Source organism: Gallus gallus, chromosome 1, assembly GCF_016699485.2.
Source record: "Gallus gallus isolate bGalGal1 chromosome 1, bGalGal1.mat.broiler.GRCg7b, whole genome shotgun sequence".
Taxonomy (NCBI): Eukaryota; Metazoa; Chordata; class Aves; order Galliformes; family Phasianidae; genus Gallus; species Gallus gallus.
This window is the reverse complement of record NC_052532.1, coordinates 178,975,681-178,997,538: the sequence shown is the minus strand read 5'-3', so window position 1 is coordinate 178,997,538 and position 21,858 is coordinate 178,975,681. Positions and strand designations below refer to the sequence as shown.

Sequence of the window (21,858 nt, the reverse complement as noted above, 5' to 3'; positions counted from 1 at the left end):
GCAAGAAGAGACTAAAAGATTTTTGTTTGGACTAGCAAAAGGGAGGCTGAGAGGGGATATGATTACTGTCTATAAATATATCAGGGGGTAAACACTGCGGGGGGAGAAGAGCTATTTAAACCAGAGGACAAATACTGGCACAAAAACAAATGGATTGTTGAATAAATTTAGCTGGGAAATTAGAAGAAGGTTTCTAACCACAAGAACAATGAAATTCTGGAACAGATTTGCAACAGAAGTAGGGGGTAAACATATCAAACTACCATTAAGATGGAGCTTGAACAGTTTCTGGAAGGGATTATATGACACAGTTTCCTGTAATAGCAAGGAACTGGACTTACTGACTTAGGACGTCTCTTCCAGTCTTAAGGTCCTGTATTCTGCTCTACATACAGTGTCATTTCTTAGCCATAAAGACAATATGTTTATCCAACTAAAATCCTCATTAGTTTAGAAGTGAGTAAAAATAATTTGCAAATAAAAATAATGTTGATTATTGCAAAACTCACTAAAAGTGATAGGATAAGTTAAAGAAAAGGATAAACAACACCTTATTAGGTATTACATGCTTAGTCTTTACTGTATTGGTATGACTTCTGTGAGGAGGCTGCCCAGTTGCTCTTTATTTTTTCAAAACTCAAATGTGGGATGTGGCATAAGGGACATTCCAAGATAAAGTATAGCATGCAATGAATAATAATCTTATAGGATATTGTATACTGTCTCACAATTTGACTTTTTGAAAGATCACTTTTGGTTATGTTGCAAATTAAGCAGCTGATGGCAACTAATTTAAACATATATATGATTATAAATATTATGAGAAGTATACATAGCTCAAAAAACAAAACGAAAACCACAGGTAACATTTTGTTGAAAACAATTATTCTTTTCATTTTTTCTAATAGTATGAGTACATGTACTATGTACTGTATGAACATATACATATGTATGGTCATATCTTAAGAGCTTAGTCTATAAAGAATAGCTGAAATACCAAATGAATGACAAAAACAGCAATACAGAAAATATTATGAAAAAAAAACCCAGAAAGATCAAGATGCTACTGATCATAGGTGTTTTAAAAGAGTTTATTTGTTTGTCTGTTTTTGTTTTGTTGGTTTTTTTCCCATATTTTTCCTTCTGCTGCTACTTCTTGAAGTTGTGTTGGTGAATCAACTAGTAGACCAGAACTCCACTATGCCATGAACATGAAAACGTAACATGTTCCACCACCAACTACAGTTTTTCCTCATCTTTCTTTCTGATGGTCAAAGAAAATGCCAATAGGATTGAGGCTACATAGAGGCAAATAAGTGAGATAAGGGACATAAACAAAAAGAAAATAAATACCGTCAGAAATAGTAGGGGGAGAAAGTAGAGAAAATAATATGATAGTGGATAAATAAAACTGTTTAAGACAGAAAGAATAAGGTTTGTGGACAGGACAATATAGAAGAAAACAAGGACATAGAAGAAATGTTGTGGTCACATGTTTTACAAAGGATTAGACTTCTCTTTCACTTCCACATGTGCTGGAAACACACATTTTTACAAACTCACATTTTATTTACCTTCAAAACATGAGTTTTTTTCCAAGCCAATCTTCAAATCAGCTGTAACAATCCGTGTTTTGAAGGGTTCCAGGAACCACTACCTTTGGAGTGTTACATGCATGGAACAGTGAAATACGTCTTGTTCAAGTATTTTCAGTCCTCAGAACTCCATTCTAGACACTGAGACAATGACACTTATGCAAACCAGAGCAGCACCCAGGCTGATTAAGCCCTTTCGGAAACAAGATATGTTTACTCCTACTTCTGGTATAAAACCCACTATTTTAAATCATAAATAAACATTGCTGATGGCAGGACGTAGCTTTGTGCGCATTCTGATCCTATTTACTATGCATCACTTGGAGGTTGGCTTGGTAGTCTTCCTAAGATTCCTGCTCAAACACCAGCTCTTTAAAATACCATCATATAATCATACAGAATGACTAAGGTTGGAAGGGACCTTAAAGATCAGTTCAAATACAGTTGACTGCTTTTTGAGACAATTTTACTCTGTGACAGATAGAAGGATGTCATTCTTCTTATAAGTCATAGAGCATACCGTTAGTTCAGCCTTGTTGGATTTATCTACTGCCAGTCAATATGTAAGATGTTTTTAGTGAGGTTGCTGACATTAGGCCTTTCCGTGGAGACAGTGCTGTGGAGCCTATAAATATATCCCTTTTGGATCTGTGGCATTCATGAAGAGATTTTATGGCTTAGTATTTGAACTAATGTTAGCTTTCAAAACATAAAATAGAATGACTTGATCTGGTTTGTCCTTCAAAATAATCGACATGATTTTACAGATCAGGGAGAACTTACTAGGTGTCTGGACATTTTCCTCCTTCCTCCTGATGTCATTTGAAAAATTAATTGAAAAAATACATGCTGCATTTCACTATTTGTGTCTACTTTTGAACATATAAATTCAAAAATAGGGTTATATGTCTATAGGGGGACTAGGGTTCTCTAAAGTTACAGACCTTTATATAGAAATTTATTTCAGTACAGTTCCAAAATCGCAAGCAAACCATTAAAAATTCTATTACAATGGCATAATACAAAACATCAATGGAAAGGGTCTACATCACTATATAAAAGTATTTGATAACTTTCTTAAGTAATGTTTATTGCTAGGGCAGTAGTAAAAGGAAGGCGCTCTTCAATTACTTTTTTTGAGTAACTATGAATAATAGGTAGCACTTAACGTGTTCTGAATGAGAAAAGCACGAATATTTTACCACTTATCTTTGTGCATGAAAGCTCTCAAAAACTGGCACTTAGGTCTTGAATTTCTGAACTTCATCACTACATCTATGTAGAGGCATTATCATAGAACAAAGATGTCTTCCTGCTACATGCAACTGGAAAGGCAGGAACATATGTAATGCGAAAGATGACTAAATGCAGCTTTGACATTACAACCTACAAGGTGTTCAAGGCTAATGAAGGAGACATGGTCATGAACCACTGGTTTGGCAGAACATACAAGATTTAGTGTTGAAATTTCAACAGTTGTATGGCTACCACGATTATTTGGACAGGGCTAATAACATGGAACAAAGCTTATGAATTATTTGAGTAGACCTCCAACGTAGGTAGTGACCCCTCTCCTTGGCATTTTTTCTCCTTAGCAGATGCTTCGTTAGATTTTTTCTACCAGCAGCTCCCTCCTTTCAGGAATGAGCACTGCTACTCCAACATCAAGCAGCCCTCACAATCCCATCAGAGAGGTTGGATGATGTGAAAAAGGCATTAATTTCAGTCAACAACCAGGAGTAGCGTTGGGTGTTTGGCTTCAGCCATTGACTTCCACGTGTCCCTGGGTTGTGTTGTTGTGACAATAGACGGTAGAAATGCTCTAGTCTCTCCCACACAAGAATATCGTTAGCCAAGCACACCATGACCGGTGGCGAAAAGCTAACCCCTTCCGTAACCTGGGAGAGCTCCCTCCTCTGCGGGGCGGCGCGGGAGGCCCCGGCCCCGGCATGGCGGTGGCGCCGGCAGCCCGGACCGCTCCTTAGGCACGCGAGACGCCCTCTCCAAGGGACACCGCGCCACGTGGTTGACGAGAGCTGATACCGGCTAGGAAGGACGGGGCGGGGGCTCGCCCTCTCTTTCTCCTTCTTCGGGGCAGAAGGGGATGAAGGAATGGGGCTGAGAGGGGCCGGAGCGCCATAGGGGAAGCTGAGCTGCCCAGGTCCTCGACGAAACAGGCGTGGGTGCCATGGCCAGAGAGAGGGACGGCGGCGCGCAAAGGAAGTGCGCATCCTCCATTTTGGCAGAGGGCGGGCGGGGAGTTGGCTCCCGGCGCTGGGCTCCCGTCGCCGCCCGGAGCGCTGCTCCCGCCTCGCGGCGCTGCCAGGGGCTCCCGGCCCCTCTTCCCGCCGGGGGCCGGACCGGAGCGCCTCACATGGCCGCCCTACATTGGGTTGCATTGGCCCCAAGCTCCCCGCAGCGGCTTCCGACAAAATGGAGGACACCACCACCACCACCACCATCACCACCACCACCACTCCTCCAGGAGCCATGGCGGCCGACATGGCGCCGTCTTCCTCAGTGGGTGGGGGCAGGAGGACGCCCGCAGCGGGGAGGCGCTGCTCGGCGGGGCAGACGCGGTGCCCAGAGGAGGCTCTTACACGGGCACTCTCCCCGCTGGGAGCGCTGCCATTATGCACGCGCCGTCCCTCCTGAAGGTGGCCCCAAGTTCCCCGCCGCTCAGAGGGAGGCTGCGAGGCGGGACCGGCGGGGGGCGCCATAAGAACCAACAGCCCCACGTCGGGGCGCGGACGGGAAGGGCATCCCGAGCTTCGCGGTGCGGTGCCCGCAGGGATGATGGGGAGCGCCGCCGGGGTGGTCGCGCTGCTTCCTCACAGCAGCGGATAGCCGGAGGAGCGCACCGCGCCCGACTTGTGCGAGTTGTCAGGTGGCGGGGGCCGGGCGCGCCGGCGGCGATGCCGAGAGCGAACACCCCGCCGGTGGGCTACGACTGGGGCTCCTCAAACCTGATGGCTCAAAGTGGGAAGCACTCGGGGCATGGCCAGCAGGGAGATTGGCAGTTCATAGGGTCAACCGGCTGCGGGCGGCGCTGACGGGCGGGCGGGGCGTCCAATCAGCTGGCCCGGCGCGAGAGCCCGTCCCCGGGGACAGCCAATGGCGGGGCGGGGGCGGGCCCTCCTCAGCTCGGTTGGCCCGGTTCCTCCTCCCCTTCGTTAGCAGCTGCGCTGAGCCCGGGACTGGACCGAGTTAGAGTTGAGACGCCGGAGGAGTAAGGCAGAGTGCGTGCGTCCCCCGCGGGGGGTTCGGTGCCTGCGGGGAGCCCTCGGGTGAGGCGGGGGCCGGGGACGGGCACGCGGGCGGCGGTGCGGAGCTGTCCCCGGGGCGGGGATGGAAGAGCCTAGCGGCGCCCCGCCGGGCCGGGCGGCCCTCTGGTGGCGGAGCGGAGCCGGGGGCAGCTCCGCAGATCGCCGCCCGGAGATGGGCGGCGGGAGGCGGCCCGGGGGCAGTCTTGGGGGAGGGGGCCGGGGCGTTTGGGGAAGGGCCGGCGTCGGCGTAGCGCCTCTTACCGAACTCCCCCCCGCTTTCCCCGCCAGGCCCGCGGCCGTTGTTCTGCCCCGGTGCCTTCCCCCCCCCCCCCCCCCCCCCCTCCCGGCGGGTGCCTCCCTCCCTCCCGCCTCCCCCGCTGCCCGGCGCAGCGCCGCGCGCCTCCCGCCGCCGCGCTCCCCCCCGTATTGTTCGGCCGGGGCTCGCTAATGGCGGCCGGGAGGCGGCAGTGCCGCGGGCCGACTGCAGGGGGGCAAACCCGAGGCCGGGGGCAGATCGGCGGCGCCGTGCGGGGGGAGGGGGAGGAGGGCCGCGCGTCCGCTGCCCCGCGCCGCGGGTTCGGGGCCCGGCGAGGCGAGTTAGTGCGGAACGTGCCCTCCCCGCCCCGGTGCCTCGGCCCCTCGGGGGCGGCGTGGCCGTGCTGCGGCCCCGGGGGCAGCGCTGTTGGTTTATTTATTTCCCCCGAGGGCCCGTGTTTAGCGGTCGGGGGGCGGTGGGCGACGCGGGCGGTGCCGGCCCGGCGGGGCGAGGGAAAGCCGTGCCCGGGGCGCTGCCCGGTGCCCCGCGATAACCCCGTGTCTTTCCCTCAGGCTCCAGCCCGGTTTGGCGCAGCCTTGGCAGAGAGCGGCAAGGAGAGGGAGCTCCATTGTGAGTGCTATTTCTATACCTATTTCTGCCCCCGCCAGACCTGCTCGTTGTTCTCCAGGGGTAGGGGTAAAAGGAGGGGCCTCGGGGCGGGGTGGGGACATTCCTGGGCCCGGCAGCTGCTGCCCCGGGGTGGCCGTGGGGCGGCCCCTCCTCGCGGTGGGAGCTGCTGCAGACGGTCCTGCGGAGCCGCTCCGGAGGCAGACGGGCTGCTCCGCCCGGCTCGGCGGGAGGGGGGGCACCTCGCGGGTGCCCTCTGGAGGCGTGAAGCGGGCACTGAACTCCACGGCCAGGCACCTTCTGCCATCTTTGTTTGTTTTTTGTGGTTTTTTTTTTTTCCCTTCCCTTTTCCTCAATCCTATATCCTTCGTGCCTTGAGGCTGGGGGGCGGTAGAGCGACTTGCTGCTTCTTGCCAGCGGCTGTTGTGTTGTACTCCTCAAGCACTGCTCTGTTGGGTGTTAGGCCAAGGGAAGGCTGATTGCAGATCCCTGGAGGACCGGGCTGTGGTTAACCCTGGTCCGTTCCCGTTTCATAACCTTCCTTTGCTGCGAGCTATGCAAAAGGGAGCTTCTGAGATTACAAAGTAGCGCAGCGGAGGAGAAAGTAACAGTGTGTGTGTGGATGGAGGCGGTGGGAGCTGTTGGGATGCGGCTTCTGCTGCGCTGAGAACAAAACAAACAGCGCCGCGCTGCGCTCAGGGCCGCGTGCGGGAGGAGCACGGGTGCAGCCCGATCCACTGCGTGCATCTTGGCAGCTTTTTGTTCCCTTACCGTTGTACTTGGTGGATTTCCCAGGTCTGCGTAGGCTGCTGCTTGGTCACTTTTTGGTGGCTTACATCTAGAAAGCATGGGTATTTCAGTGTGGAAACATTGCTTCTTAGGAGGAAGGTGCCAGATTTGAATTAATTCTGGGTTTCTGAAATTATCAACCTTGTGAAAGTCACTGAGAGTTTGTATGGCTTGTTATCAGTAGGAGGGTTATTCTTTTTATTGTTGTTACCATGCCTTGGATGCAAGGCTGCCATGTTTTCTGATTCATTGTACCTTCCAATCTAACAGCTGTTGAGCTTTTCCTGGTGTTTCATGTTAAAAAAGTAACTTCTGACATGGGTCAGGGCAAGTAGCACTGTGGGCGGAGGGAGTCTGTTGTATGGGAAGAGAGCAGAAAAGTGTTGAAGACTGGAGCTGCCTTGGAAAATATCCTGCAGCTTTTTGTGGCTGCCTCTGAGAAGGTGAGGCTGTTGCCATGCGCAGCTGGAGGGCAAAGATTCAGCAAACCTCTGTAATTGCCAGCTGGTCTGTGAATTACACCAACATATTGCACAAGGGCATCCTACTGGATGGCACATGGTCCTCCACCAACTGTGGTTGTGGTGGTATGGTCTTTTCTCAAGCATGTGACCGGATGAAAAAGTGTATCCTGTGGCCATGCTGTCATGTGTGACAGGCGTATATTCTGTGCTCACTACTGCATGGGCACTCCAAACTCCTCAGCTTTAATTTGTGAAATGAAGATGGTGATGAGACATGATGATGTAGTTAAACCAAATCACTTTTTAAAAGTAAGACTGTTTTGAGTATCTACTAAACTTGCTGTATATTACTGCTACTGATCCTCTTTGACCCTAAATATGATTGCATTCTACTGTTGCTTACTCTGGAATAATGTGCTAAGAGGGATTTGCATCAGTGAATGCCAGTGAATAAATGAAAGCAAGTTTCTTTGTCTTCTGCAGAGCTTGCCCAAGTTTGCAGAGGGGTGTGGGACCAAAACTGCTACAAACTCTTGGAGCCTTTTGCTGGCTTTCTTTATGTTTTTGTCCAGCTGCTTCACAAACAGTCTTACACTGTTACAGGAGTTTTTATTTTGGTTTCAAGGAATAGAGAATTACTGAAGTTCTTTCTATTTGTGCTGGAATTCACAACCAATCAATATACTCGGCAACAAAAGCAGAATGACGAGTTCTGTGAAGAATTTATATCAAGTGTTACTACTGATGGAAAAATCCAGTGTTTATGGAGAACTGCTTCTTTCATTGTAGACGGTGTGCACATCACAGATAACAATGAATTTGCCTAGCTATAGGAAGAGATTGGGATATGAAGTTCAGGAGCCTGACAAGATGAGTTAGATGTCTCTTCTGAGAAGTTTGAGGTAATATTTGTCTCATGAGGCTGCTGCAGCCTTGTATGCTGTAGAAATTCTATTGTCTACAGAAGTTGTTAGATTTTTTTCAACAGACAGAAGCATTTTTTTTTCAGCTGCTTTTAACTTTAAACGTCGTTTAAGTGATTTAATCTTATTAGGTGGCTGTTCCAGCAAGATATCTGAATTTCTGTGAGGTTAGAGTTCAGAGGAAACTTAGCTTTTCTTCTATATTTGTAGACTACCCTATGTGCTGCTGGCAAATATGGCTGTCAGGAAGTGTTAACCTGGTGTATGAATGGTAGAATGGTCTGAGTTGGAAGGGTCCCACCCTAATAGTCAAGCATTCCTTATGTCTAACCTCTTTTAGGTTACCTATGCAGGCCGTGGTAAAATGATCTGCTCAATTTAGTTGCTGGTATTAAAATTCTTCATTTTGGAGCAACGTGAGTGAACTTGTCAGTGTTTTGTACTTGTAAGAGAAATTTTGGATAGAAGAGAGCTGTGTGAGAAATCTGAAATGCAGTTGCATTGTGTGTCTTCTGCAGTTGACCCCTCTGACTGTGTTGACTTCAACTCTGCTTATTTGTACTTCTTTTGTTTTGGCAGTTTCAGACTTATCTTTCGTGAGCTTCTGGAAATCATCAACTTTAAGACAAAGACATAATTATTCTATCTAATTCTGTTCCACAAGAATTCCATGGGATTCTTGAATGCAGAGTTGATGATGGATCTACATGGATGAGAATATCAGCAGTTACATAGGGATCCACATCTGTCCTTTATTAGAAGGATTAGAAAATAACTTTGTATTACGGAATGCTCACATCTTCACCTGAAGTATTTCATTAATTGGATGTGGCAGTGGTTAAAGTTGTTTTCTGACTCTTGTTTGATGAGAGCAAGTTTACTACAGTCAGTGGTTATAACACTGACAACGAATGCAGACTTATAGTCCAACATAAATACAATGACCAGAAATTATTCAATTTTGTGGTCAAATGGGAGTTGCCAGTGATATGGCTGCCACCATTGCATTTTTGAAATTTCTCTGTTTGAAGGGTATTAATGCTTTGTAAGTTTGTCCTAATGCTTGAGCTGTCCCTCTGTGCACTTCCCAAGTGTTTTGGAGTCAACTTCATTGTAACTTCTGTGCTGCTTCTACTATTGGCCACTGGAGAATAACCTGCAGGGCAGCGACAGGGACTTGGAGCAAGCGTTCAGCTCTTTGAACGGGATGGCTGCAGTAGTGTCTTGACATGGACATGATTGGTGTGCTCCTCAACCATATCGAGTATCAGTAACACAAGAAGATCATGGGTTAAGATGTTCTGTGATGTGATTACTTAATATGCATTGCTGTTGTGAAGAAAGGGTAGCTTTGGATCTTTGGAATACTTAACACTTAAAGTGTTACCGCTTTACCTAAAATAAATTAATTAGACACTCTGTAGTAAACTGTACGTCAAGATCCATAAACTCTTTAACTGTTACGAAAGTTATCAGAGTCCTTCAGTTTTTGTTAGCCTGGCTTCCAAATGCTTGAATTTGTGTATTATGCTGTACAAAAGTAATGAGGCATATAATTCATCCTCTCATAGAATGGTTTGGGTTTGAAGGGACCTTTAAGATCATCTAGTTCCAACCCCCCCGGTATAGGCGGAGACACCTTGCTCTAGACCAGATTGCTCAAAGTCCCATCCAGCCTGACCTTGAATGCTTCCAGGGAGGGGGAATTCACAGCCTCACTGGGCAACCTGTTAGTGTCTTGGCACCCTCACAATTCCAACTCGTAAGTTTCATTTCTTACTGACAAATGCTAAGCAGGAAGTCATTTTAATTACATCTTATCCCCTGTTTAATATACTGTGTTAAAGGGCTGCTAAGATGATCAGAGGGCTGAAGCACCTCTCCTATGAAGAAAGGTTGAGGAAACTGGGCTTGTCTCCCCAGAGCCTTCTCCAAGCTAAACCTCATTGTGGCCTTCCAGTACTTGAAGGGAGCGTATAAACAGGAGGGGGAACAACTGTTTATATGGATGGATAGTGATAGGACAAGGAGGAATGGTTTTAAACTGAGACGGGAGAGATTTAGGTTAGATATTAGGAGGAAGTATTTTTATTTTTGGTGATGCACTGGAAAAGGTTGCCCAAGGAGGTTGTGAATGCCCCATCCCTGGAGGTATTTAAGGCAATGCTCTAGGCAGCCTGTTCTAATGGTTGGTGACCCTGTCCACAGCGGGGGGGGTTGAAACTAGGTGATCTTTGTGGTCCTTTTCCACCTGGGCCATTCTATGATTCTATGCTATGATTCTATGATATTCACTTGGGTACGTTGAAAAGACATCCACTATTTAGATATTGGCACCATCAACTGATTAGGTAGCTCACCAATCTGACTCTTAAGGAGGTGGCAATAAAGAAAATGTTTTTCATCCACTCAAGTAACTGTGGCACCATGGAATTGCTTGTGTGGGTTTCTACATGGTGTCCTCAGTTTTTTGGTTGGGAAAAGATGGTCAAATACAACATAACCCATAGAAGAGCAATATACACAGGATTTTCTGATTTAGTCTAATTGTGGCTCAGTCATTCTGGGAAACATGGACCAGTTTTTCTGTACCACAATCTTTTTAGTAAGCATATTGCTATCTTGATCTTCAGGCTTTTTTGTGCGATATACATAGGTCAACCCAAAAGTAATGCCTCCTCTTTATTTCCATGGAAACTACAACAGGTACAGAGAGCACAACAACACTTGTTTGATAGAGCAAATTCTCAGCTACATTGAAAAATAGTGTTTTTGTCACCACCATTAGCTGTGTGTTATTGTTGCCAGTGATGAACAAGAGCCTACATGCTGACCTTGTAAAAATCTGATGTGGCCATCTAAAAGACAACATCCACTGTCTTTCGCATTGTTGTTGCTGCTGCTGAAATGCACCACCCAGCACCTCACTGTGCTCACATCTGCCGTTTGGTCTCTATAAATATCCAGCAAACATCAAGGAATGTCCGTGGGTGTTATTTTTTTCTGCATGGAAAAATTCATGCCTTTGTTTCATGTGCACTTCCATGTCAGGTGCCATTTTGTCAGACTGTCCCTCTGCTGCCATCTGTCGCACAGCAACAACATGTAACAGAATAGTGGGAAGGTTCAACCTCTACTGCAATGCAAATGTCTGCCTTTGATGTTGTGGGCTAATGTAATAAACTAGAAGGCATTACTTTCAGAGCAGCCCTTATAGGTATACTGAGCTCTGAACAGAGGCCCATTTATGATGCAACCATCTTTTTTTCTCAAAAGTTAAAGCTTGGTGAAGATTTTTCTTCCTGGGGTTCATTTGTTTAGATGTCTGTAAGAGCTCTCCAGTTTGGTTTTTGCCTGCAGTTACTACACCAGATTTCTCTAATATAATTTATAACGTCAGCTGTCAACTTTGTATGGATGATTTTCAAATCTCTCTTCCAGACTTGCTCTCTCTTCCAGCTATATCTCAGTGTGTGCTTCTGGCATGTTTTTGTGGATACCTGACCTTTAGCTCAGGCTGCTATCCCAAAGGCAATCCTTTTTTCCCAGGAGGAAAGTTCTCCGTGCTGTCTATCGCTTGTAGATGGTGTTGTCTTCAGACCTCTGGTTTAAACCCACAATCTAGCTATTGTTTTAAGCACACAGCACGCTATTCTTCTAACAGGTAGTAAGCTGTATCTTAATTGCTAACAAACAATTAAATATTTATTATTTAGCTATTTAAATGGATCATGTAACTACATCTCATACCTTGTCTTTGTTCTCTGTCTTGTAGTAACACTTTTTCTGTTTTGACTGCCTGGTCTTTCTGTATGTTATATTTTATGGTTGTAAAAGTAGCAGGTTACCTACCTTTAATTTAAACTTGGGGTTTAGCTATGAATGGTATTATGGCCTTATTTCGTTGTTAATGAGGTTTTAAGTGCTCTCTGGAAAGTGACATCATGGGCAGTTCAACCCCTCTGTCCCTTTTCCTGTGATGATCCTCATGCTGGGGGGGGGTTTCCATATGTGCACCTTCTAAAGCAAATGCAACTTACTAATGCAGAGGAAGCAAAACTCAGGAAACAAAGCAAAATAACAGCTAAATGAATACCTTTCTTGTTACTCTTGAGACCTAAGCACACCATCCTTGGAACAAGAATTCTAACCGTTGTTGATGGTAGTGCTTTTTTCCTTGTGTTCTCTTTTTTGTCTCTCTCCATCTGTTGTCCCTTATGTTTAGTTTGTTTGCTCTTTGAACAGACATTCGTATTCTGTTTTGGTACAGTGGCTAACATGATGTGGTGCGTAACTTCAGCTCCTAGCGGCATACGACAAGTTGTAATATGTGGATGGGTGTGGTATCAGTGTCTTTCTTCCTTCTATTTTTGTTTTTATTTTTTTGCAGCTAGGGAAAGAAGGCCTGTACTAATAAATCAACTGGTCTGTGATTAGGACTGTGTCTAAGCTGGACAGAATTACCAGGCATCTCTTGAATTACTAATCAGTATATCTGTGTTTGTGATGTTTGTTTATTTTAATGTTCATTCATAAGATAAAGTTTTATTCTCTTAGGTGGTTCCTCATTAAAGAAGCCAAATATTACCTAGAAAGGTCAGATAGGAAGTTGTCTGTAATACATATACACACACACGCATGAAAAAAGGTTATTTGGAAATGACAGGAAATGGAGAACGCATTAAGGGACTTTTTGGTGGTGGTGGGTTGTTGTCATTGTTCTAATTTATTGGATATATTATGGAGTTGTTAACATTTTCTCTGTGTTTGATCGTCATTGTGTGCTTATGCCCAAAGAATTAACAATTAGAAACACTGAGTTGTTCTGCCTGATTTAGTGTGTTGGACAGCAATTATGGTCTGAATGAAGTTCAGAATTTTTAATAGAGAAGAATTGGAGAGTTTAGAGAAGGTCTGCAAGGATGACTTACAGAGGAGTGGAAAAGATTGACAGATCTTAGAAATATGGTCATCTTCAGGTCGTTACCTCTACTTTTTGAAATTAGTTGAAATGTTCTATTCAATAAACAGGAGTTTTGATTGCATAATGTAACTCGCAGCCAATCAGGAAGTGCAGCTGAGAAAACCCGTCGCACTTAGAATGCTGACTGTACCATTCTTGCCTTGGATCCCATTTCCTGTCCATCTTACCTTATTGTGGACTTGAACTGTTTTGGTGGTGGGTTTTTTTTTCCCCTGTTTTATTTTGAATCTCATTTGATGTTAAGATTTTATTTCCTTTGTGGCTTCATTGACTGTTTGGCTGTAGTCTGCATGAGTTTCTTTACTGTATCTAGCACATATTCTCACATACTCTCAAATTCAGTTTTTCTTCATTTTGAATTAGTAGATGGCTTGAATGCTGATTGCTGACTGTAAAACTGTGTTCAAGAAGCTTGTCCGTACTCAGTCAAAAATAGTAAGTTGTTACCTGAGCTTGAGTATTCCTCAGATGGAAAAAAAAAAATCTGGTTAAGACTGCTAGTTGATGTTATAGTTCTGTTATTGTTAAAGAAAAGAGGAAAATGAACTATCTACAAACTTCTTGTTCATTTATGTGTGTCAGGGAATGATACTTTTTCCCCCTAAGCACATAGAAAAAATCAAAAGAAGAACAGAATTTAATTTTAAAAGCATTATTAAAAAGGGTTTGTGATTTCAGTATCAGATAAACCTGGCAAGGTAGCAGGAATGATGTCCATCAGTTGTCCATGAAGATTTATTTGTATCATGGGCAGTACTTAGTGAAGTGTATATCGCATGTTGAATTAAAATAATTAGGAGTGAAAAACCAAAAGGAAGTGCCAATCAAGGATAGTATTAAAAGTCCTTTTTGGCAACTAATAACATCTTCTGTAAATTGTATGGGAATAGTACTGGCTGGGCACTAATAGGATAGACAGCAGCTTTGCAGGAAGGGTTTTGGGAGTTCTGGGGGACAATGCCGCGAATGTGAGTAATGTGCTCTTGTAGGGGTGAAGATGAACAGCATACTTGTCTGAATGGAGCAAGACTGTAGCCAGCAATTTGAGGGAAGTGTGATTGTTACAGTGATAACTGAGTCCCCATCTAGAGTGGTCAGTCCATTTTCAGGTTGACCCCCATATAATGAAGATACTGACATACTGGAGTCCATTCTGGTGTCCCTCCATTGCTTAGAGAGTTAGAGTGTGTAACAGAGGCTGAGAGGGATGGGTGTATTCAGCTTTGAGAAGGCTAGAGGGACATGTCATTTGTCTTCAGCTATTTAATGGGAAGGCATAGAGAAGATGAAGCCAGGCTCTTCGAGATGCACTTTGATGACCCACAGGTAAGAGGTTGCAACAAGGAGGATTCCTAATATCAAAGGTAACTGACACTGGAAGAGGGTGTCCTAGAGAGGTTGGGAAATCTGTATCCTTTTAGATACTCAAAGCTCTGTTGAATGTAAGCTGAAAAACCCAACTTCTGCCATTGATCTTGTTTCTGATTTGACATTCCTTTGAGCTGGGGTGGATTTGCCAAGATGACATCCAGAAGTCTCTTTCAAAATAAGCTATTCTGTTAAATTTGCAGCATTTTTAGTTGAGTCTGATATAATTTACTGACCAAGAAGATGCGCTCTAGTGATAAGCAGTGCTTTATTGTAAGTCATATTGGACATTCACTTGTAGCACAAAATAAAGCATACTGTTTAGATAAAATCTGTGATTAATAACATGTAAGTGTATGATGCATGGCTTAAACTCCTTAAAATTACCTTATGCATACTGAATTAACCTTCCCAACGAAATACATTCTTTTTTTTTTTTTACTTCTTTCAGAATTAACCTTGTTCTTGCTAGTAAACTGGTATGGTTTTGAGTATGTAGTCCTACAGGATACAAGTCCCTGCTTGATTTTCCAGATTTGCGTGGTTTATACATGATTGCATGTACCAGGTTTTTTGGTAACATTATGAACTTGCTCATCTTTTGTGATTTTTGTAAATGATCTGGATGCAGGACTGAAACATACCAAGTACAATTGCAGATCGTACTAAATTAGGAAGAGCTGTTGACTCCCTTGAGGGCAGAGAAGCCTTGCAGAGAGATCTTGACAAATCAAAGGCCTGTGCAATCAGCAGGCAGATGAGATTAAGATGAGCAAGTGCCAGATTCTGCACTTGGGATGGTGTAATCCTGGCTATGTGTGCAGACTTGGGGGTGAGAAGCTGGAGAATGGCCCTGTGAAAAGGGATCTGGGGGTTCTGGTGGTTTTACAGCAAGTTGAATGTGAGTCAGCAGTGTGTTCTGGGGTGCCCCAGACCCAGTGCTGCCTCTGGGTGAGGGGAGAAGTTGTTCTCTCTGCTCTGCACTATGTGGCTTCATCTCCTGCACTGGGTGTGGGCTTGGGCCTGCAATATAAGAAGGGCATAAAGCTCTTAAGGAGTGTCCAAAGAGGGGCTACAAAGATGGTAAAGGATCTAGAGGGCAAGGTGTGTAAGGAGCAGCTGAGGCCCCTGGTGTGCTTGGCCCAGAGCAGAGCAGGCTGAGGGGAGGCTTCCTGGCGGCTGCAGCTCCTCACGGGGAGCGGAGGGGGCAGCGCTGAGCTCTGCTCTGTGTGACAGCGACAGGGCCCGAGGGAACGGCATGGAGCTGTGTTAGGGGAGGGGCAGCTGGGGGTGAGGGAAAGGGGGTGCACCAGAGGGCGGTGGGCACGGCCCCGAGTGACAGCTCAGAGAGCGTTTGGACAGCGCTCTCAGACACTTGTTTTGAATGTTGTGTGGTCCCATGTGAAACCAAGAGATGGACCTGTTGATCCCTGTGGGCCCCTTCCAACTTGGGCTATTTTGTGATACCGTTGAAGAAAGCATGCTGACTATGTTTAGTATGTAATTACAGATCAGTATAGTCACTATTATTATACTACAGCTGTATCAAAAGTATAGCCAAATCAACTCTAACTCTTATGAAAGATGCAGAAGTAGATTATTTGATTAGTTAGAGCATTCAGACTAATTGTTCTAGTCTTTTTTTCATTAGTATCTGTACCATATTTAAATTCGTAGCATTTGCTACAGTTGCATCTATGTCCTGAGTACTTCCAGCTTGGCGCTTCCTCAAACCTGTATTGAAGGGATTATATACTTTGTCTATTACCATTTTGGTTTATTTTCTTGAATACTGGCAAAAACTAGGGACTTCAGAATTCAGATCTCTGAATTTATAATCTTTATTGATCCTTGTGGAGCAAGTATAAGGGGTATTTTTGAAATATGTTCTGTGACCTTTGTTACCAGTGGCCTGTGTTCCATTACTTAGTCCAGATATCTAAATAATTTTACTATTCTCTAGACTGTTTGTAATCTATCAATTGAATGTACATACATATATGTGTATTTCCTGTATACGCAATGCGTATTTCTTAATTGGTTGATGTTGATTGACAGTTTGGTCTTTTTGTATAATTTTTTTAAGGCTAGTTGTATTCAGTTTTTCCATTTTTCCTTGTTTTTTACTTGTCCTTTTCCTATTTTATATCTTCAGTAGAGTATATTTCTTCTGTTACTGTAATATACTCCCTTTTGACTAAGGTCATGTTTCAAGTCTGTTGCTGTGGTTTAGTGTTACCTACTTTCCTGGAAATAGATACGTATTTGAATATAAGTAATAGATAAACACCGAGATACAACTTCTTTTGTGGGTCCTTGGGTTCTTTGTCTATCTTTCTATTCCTTTTGTGGTAACATACACCCTGAAGTAGCGTGGTGCTGCTTGAATAGTAGAGAGAAATAAATAAATGTCTACCACATTATTCATAATGGCATTAAAGGCTAGAAGTGATGCTGGGTTCTTGTTGATCTGCACATTTTCATGATTGAGCAGCCATGAAATGTATTGAAAGTGCATATTTAAGGCGGGGGGCAAATGCATGTCAGTATGACTGTCTTGAAACTTCATAGTTAAGTCATAGTTAGTCAACATTATGATTTTGATTTGCCACAAATAGTTACACCAAGTACTACTTACCCCTTTGTGTGTAATCTTGAAAATACATGGTGTGTTGGACACTCCTGAATTCATAATTGACCCTGAACAGAATCAACTTTGAGACTGACCCTGAATTTTCATTCCGTTCATGCATACAAGGGAGTAATTCTCAGTACAGGTTGATTAGGAAGACCAAAGAAGGAGGCTGTGTTAAAGAAAGATATTCAAATGTTCTTGGAAGTGTCAGTTGGAAACCAGATGTCAGTAGTCACACGTCATGGATGGCTGCAGTACTGTTGGCATACTCAGGAGACAGTGAAGTTTGCATTTCCCTACCTCTCACTTTTCATTCAGTCTTAGTTTGTGTCTAAATAATTTATCTTCTGAATAAAAAACAACTTGCTGATTCAACTGCTTCAAAATGGCTCTTTCACTGCTTTGCTTTTGCTTTCTTACTCTTTTTAGCTTCATTACTGGTATGCAGGTCTTTGCATGCATATGCTTTTCAATTTCTTGAGATCTGTGACAAGCACATCTTGGGTGCTATAGTAAATTTTAGTAAGATGTTTTCTTCATACAGATTTGAAATTGTGGGGAAATAACAAATTTTGAAGCAGATCCAAACCTACTGGAAAGTAAATTCCTCTGGAATAGCATCTTTAGGCTGAAGTAATAAGGTTTCAGGCTTTTCAGAATGGTGATATTGGGCAATAGGTTCGTAAGTCTAATCCTGAAAATTCTTACTTGTGGTAAGTGGGCTACTCCAGAAGTAATGCTTCCTATTTAATTACGTTGGCCCACAACATCAGAGGCGGATGTTGGTGGTAGGCAGTAGAGATTGAGCCTTCCCACCAATATTTCATTGTATTTTGTTGCTTTGTGACAGATGGCAACAGAGGAACAGTCTGACACAATGGTGTCTGACATGGAAGTATGTATGAAGCAAAGGTTTGAATTCCTCTGTGCACAAACATTGGTTCCCACTGATGTTCATTGGCACTTACTGAACGTTTATGGGGACCAAAGAGTGGATGTGAGCACAGTGAGGTGGTGGGTTGCATGCTTTAGCAATGGTGACGGTGACAGTGGGTCACCTCTGCTCGTGCAGATTTTTACAAGTATGGCTTACCATCTCTTGTTCATCACTGGCAAAAATGCAGAGCTTGTGGTTACTATGCTGAAAAATAGTGTTGCTCAACATAGCTGAGAGTTTAGTTTATCAAACAGTGATATTGTGCTCTTGCATCTGTTGTAGTTCCCATGGAAATAAATAGGGGATATTATTTCAGAGTGACCTATGTAGTTATAATTAAGTTGCATAATGTTTTAAGACTTTTTTTTTTTTTTTTTACTTTGGTGTTGTAAATACTTTTTGAGTATTAGTTGATAGTTGAGTTTAGCCCAAATTATGCAAGTACTTACATTCAGCTCTGGAGGATTGTCTGTGTGTTAAGCTGGTTAACTGATTAAATAGTTGTCATTGCAGCCTCAGTGTAGTATGTTAGCTTTGCTTGAAGTCTTACAATTTCTGATATATCCACTGATTGCAATCAGATAGGTGTGTGTTTTAATAATCACTTTGTTGCTGCTTGCTTAATTGTCAGCTGTCATATGCATTTTTGAACAAAAGTGTTTTAATGTCATCCTTGTGTTTTGCTGTCATTTGTGCAGGTAGTTCTATGGGTATTGGCTTGTCATGTCCTCTAAAATGGTCTTGACACTGAAGTTGTAAGCTGTGGCACCAACCCTGTTATTTCAGGCACAGCTGTTAGTGTTGTACAGATAATTTGTTTTAGGGAACTGAACTGTCTGGAAAGGAGTTAAGTCAAAGTCTTCATTAGCTGGAACAACTTCTGTTTGGTTATGAGTGAAGCTGCAGAAATAGCTGTGCTGCATGGTTGTATAATAAAGCAAACCTGTGGACTGAATATCTAGGTGGCCCTTCCATAGTGTTAGAACTGTTGGTTAGGTCAAACCTGTAAAAGTTGGCAAAACATGAGAGCTGCCTAATATGAGGTTGCCAAAAATGCTTAGGGTTGATGAGGGGTATCCCTCAGGAAGGATGTAAGGAGGAAACACAAATATGCTGAATGTTTACATTAAGGATGACTAATGAGAACAGTTTTATTACGTGGTTGCCTGTGGTAATCAAGTTTTATATCTGATGACCTGGAACTGCTTTTAATCTTTTCCTCCCCCTCCTCTACTTGCATAGTTAGGTGTCTGTCCATACAAAGTGTATATTATTCACTGCACAGATTGAAACTGGCCTGCAGTAGCAGCATTCAGACTTAACCTTAAAGCTGCTATAAATTGCAACCTTTGAAAAATGTTGGATTACTTCTGTTTCCGATCTTTGTGAGTGCATGTAGTTGGGCTATTTGACTGTCAGTTGTAGTGTAAAACAGCCATTTAATTTGATTTTAATTGAAACATTGTGCTTTGTTTTGTGGTGGCTTGTGACATGCTTTTGGTCAGTCAGTGGGGGGTCAGTTGTTGGTTCAAGCCCAAGGAGGCTGTGGTATGTATGTTACATGTCTGTGTGTAGAGAGTATAACATTCATGAGTTACCGCAAGAGGTAACATGCTGTTAAGCTAGAGAAGTAGCTTCTTGATAGCTGTATCAGTTTGACTTTACAATACACTGAGTTTTTGATAGACTTCTGAAAAGTCTAATGAAATAAAAGTCACTAAGGAAGGGTATGAACTCTTGAAAGTAGGTGAGTTAAGGAATTAAAATGGTGTGTTCAAAGTATGTCAGTGTGAGGAACTGATCAGTAGAACCAGTTTCACAGAGCATTGTGATACTGATTATTTTGCTTAAGTGATAATTAGAAAAAATAAAATTAAGTTCAACTGAAGTCAGCTTAACAGCCGTAAGCCAAAATTCAGATCTTGGATAGATGATTAAGACTTCCACAAAGCTTGTGATGTTTCTTGTGCATATAATACCATTGCTTTACTGCGTTAGAGTAATTGCTATACCAAGTTTATTGTCAATTTACAAATCTGGTTGCAGCATTAATGTCTGGAAATATAAACTTGGCACTTAATACACCTGCAGAAAAGCTATGTTCTCTTTTGATTTTCAGCATCTGGCTGAATAAGTACTTTCGTAGAGTTGCCTTTGAACTGCTGTGATTAATGGTTATCAGTATTTTTTTTTTCAAAGTTTATCCAATTGCTTTTGTTTGCATTTCTGGCATTACGTGATGGTGATTCTTACCATCATCACCAGCGGTCGTTGTTGATGGTTGAGTAGATTTGGTTTGAAAGGGTTGCGGTTGTGGTTTTTTAACTTCCACCTCAGAGGAATCTCTGTGTATGTAGTGAACAGGTAGAAAAGGGTAACTGTCTTGTGTTAATCACAAGCCAGTTTCGCTTATGCTATCTGTACATTTAGTACTGTGATACTCTTCTTCACAGTCAATCTCTGGGTTCAGCTACTGTGAATAACTTTGCACAATTAGGCAACTCGCTTTGGTAGTGTCTGTCTCTTAGGATTGCTTTATAAATGTGGACCTTTATCGCTTTATTTTGGGGGACCCCATTGATAGCTTCTCTTTATTGAAATAACAGCTAACAACACATGATACTCATCTCTCCAAATAATGGAAATCCTCAAGAGGACCCGTGCTCAAACTTAATTATGGATAATTTCCCCTGTAGTGTTTAGTCAGGAACACGTTTGAATGTCTTTTGGAAATCTTGAGTGCTCTGTACCAGTTTAATCAGCATTGGTCAGTGAATATGTGAACCTCTCAAAATACCTCTCTAGCAGTACTGGGAGATGTTGCCTTTCCTTTGCAAAATTTATGTAATTCTTTCCCCATTTATTGAATCTTCCCTCAGTATATTTATTCAGCTGTAGTTTCTATCAGTCTGTTTAGTGATGGATATAGGAAGGTAATTGTAATTATTTGGTTAATTATCACCTTCTGTTTAAGTAATTGATTACAGAAACTGTAATATAAAATTACTGAGTGCCTTTAGAAGTCTAAGTGAAAGTCACGTGGTCTGGTGGTTTGTTCTAAAATCCTCTTTTATTAGCACTTCGGTGGGATATTTTTCATTCTTAACCCTTAGAAAGAGAGCTTTGATGTGGTCCTCCCTGACCTTTTCCTTACTGAACATCAATGCAAACATCTTGCTCTGTTTTCTCTGCTGTGGTTCAGGTTTCTTGGGTACTCTGTTGGAAAACTACTGCTGTACAATAGGTATGTTAGGCAAACCTTTGCTCTGACACAGCTCAAGATAGGCTACAGCACTATGCCTAGCAAAGGATAAAGAATAGGACAAGTAAATGCATGTCTTCCCTCACACGTAATTCCATGATTCTTTTTAGTTCAGAGACTTTTTGGTAGTAGCCCTTATAGTTTTAGGGGAGTTTAGATTAGTTGTATGCTTTATGTGGTGAGTCTTTAAATGGCCTTCATGCTTTCAAAAAGCTTTTTGTTCTTCTGGCTGCTCCATTTCATTTCCTTTTAACTTGATTCCTCGCACTTCTGTTGTTCTTCCTTTCAGAATTCAGAAGTTAAAGTAATGAACTGTTTTCTCAATCATTCCCTTGGGATTAAATATGCTATTCTGGAGAGCTGTCCAGATAATTACATCTTGAACCGTGTTGCACAGCTCAGAATTACCAAGTGTTGCTTTTCCTTCTGTTGATGGTCCTTCTGGTTGTAGGTGGCTGTGGTTTTTTGTTTGTTTGGTGGTTTGTTTTTTTGTCTGTCTGCCCTCTTCCCTTGGTCTACACAGCAGTACTTGAAGTCTTCAGCTTACTGCGTGTCCGGCATTTGCAGTCTCATTTCTTCCTCTTATCTTATCTGTGCTGTTACTGTGTTATGGCATTAATATGCTGTTTCTCCTCTTTTGGATGTGAAATTGAATGTAGCTTAGTACCTGTGTAGGGCAAATGAAGGTGATGACAAAGCCTTTATTTAAGAAATAGGCACACGAGGGAAAGATATCAAAAAGAATCGACTCA

At 43.3% G+C, this 21,858-nt stretch overlaps 2 protein-coding genes across 2 annotated transcripts in view; one reads left to right on the top strand and one right to left on the bottom strand.

Moving 5' to 3' along the window:
* Nucleotides 1–595: 595 nt before the first annotated feature.
* On the bottom strand, nt 596–4,592 carry LOC121107122 (translation initiation factor IF-2-like). The gene has a single exon (XM_040649631.2). The coding sequence runs from the start codon at nt 4,313–4,315 to the stop codon at nt 3,260–3,262; it is 1,056 nt and encodes a 351-aa protein (XP_040505565.1). The 5' UTR covers nt 4,316–4,592; the 3' UTR covers nt 596–3,259.
* Nucleotides 4,593–4,799: 207 nt separating this feature from the next.
* ZMYM2 (zinc finger MYM-type containing 2) overlaps nt 4,800–21,858 on the top strand; it is a 94,260-nt gene continuing 77,201 nt past the window's right edge. The window contains 2 exon segments of the mRNA XM_040649623.2: nt 4,800–4,834; nt 5,690–5,747. The gene's annotated coding sequence lies outside the window, so the exon portion shown is untranslated.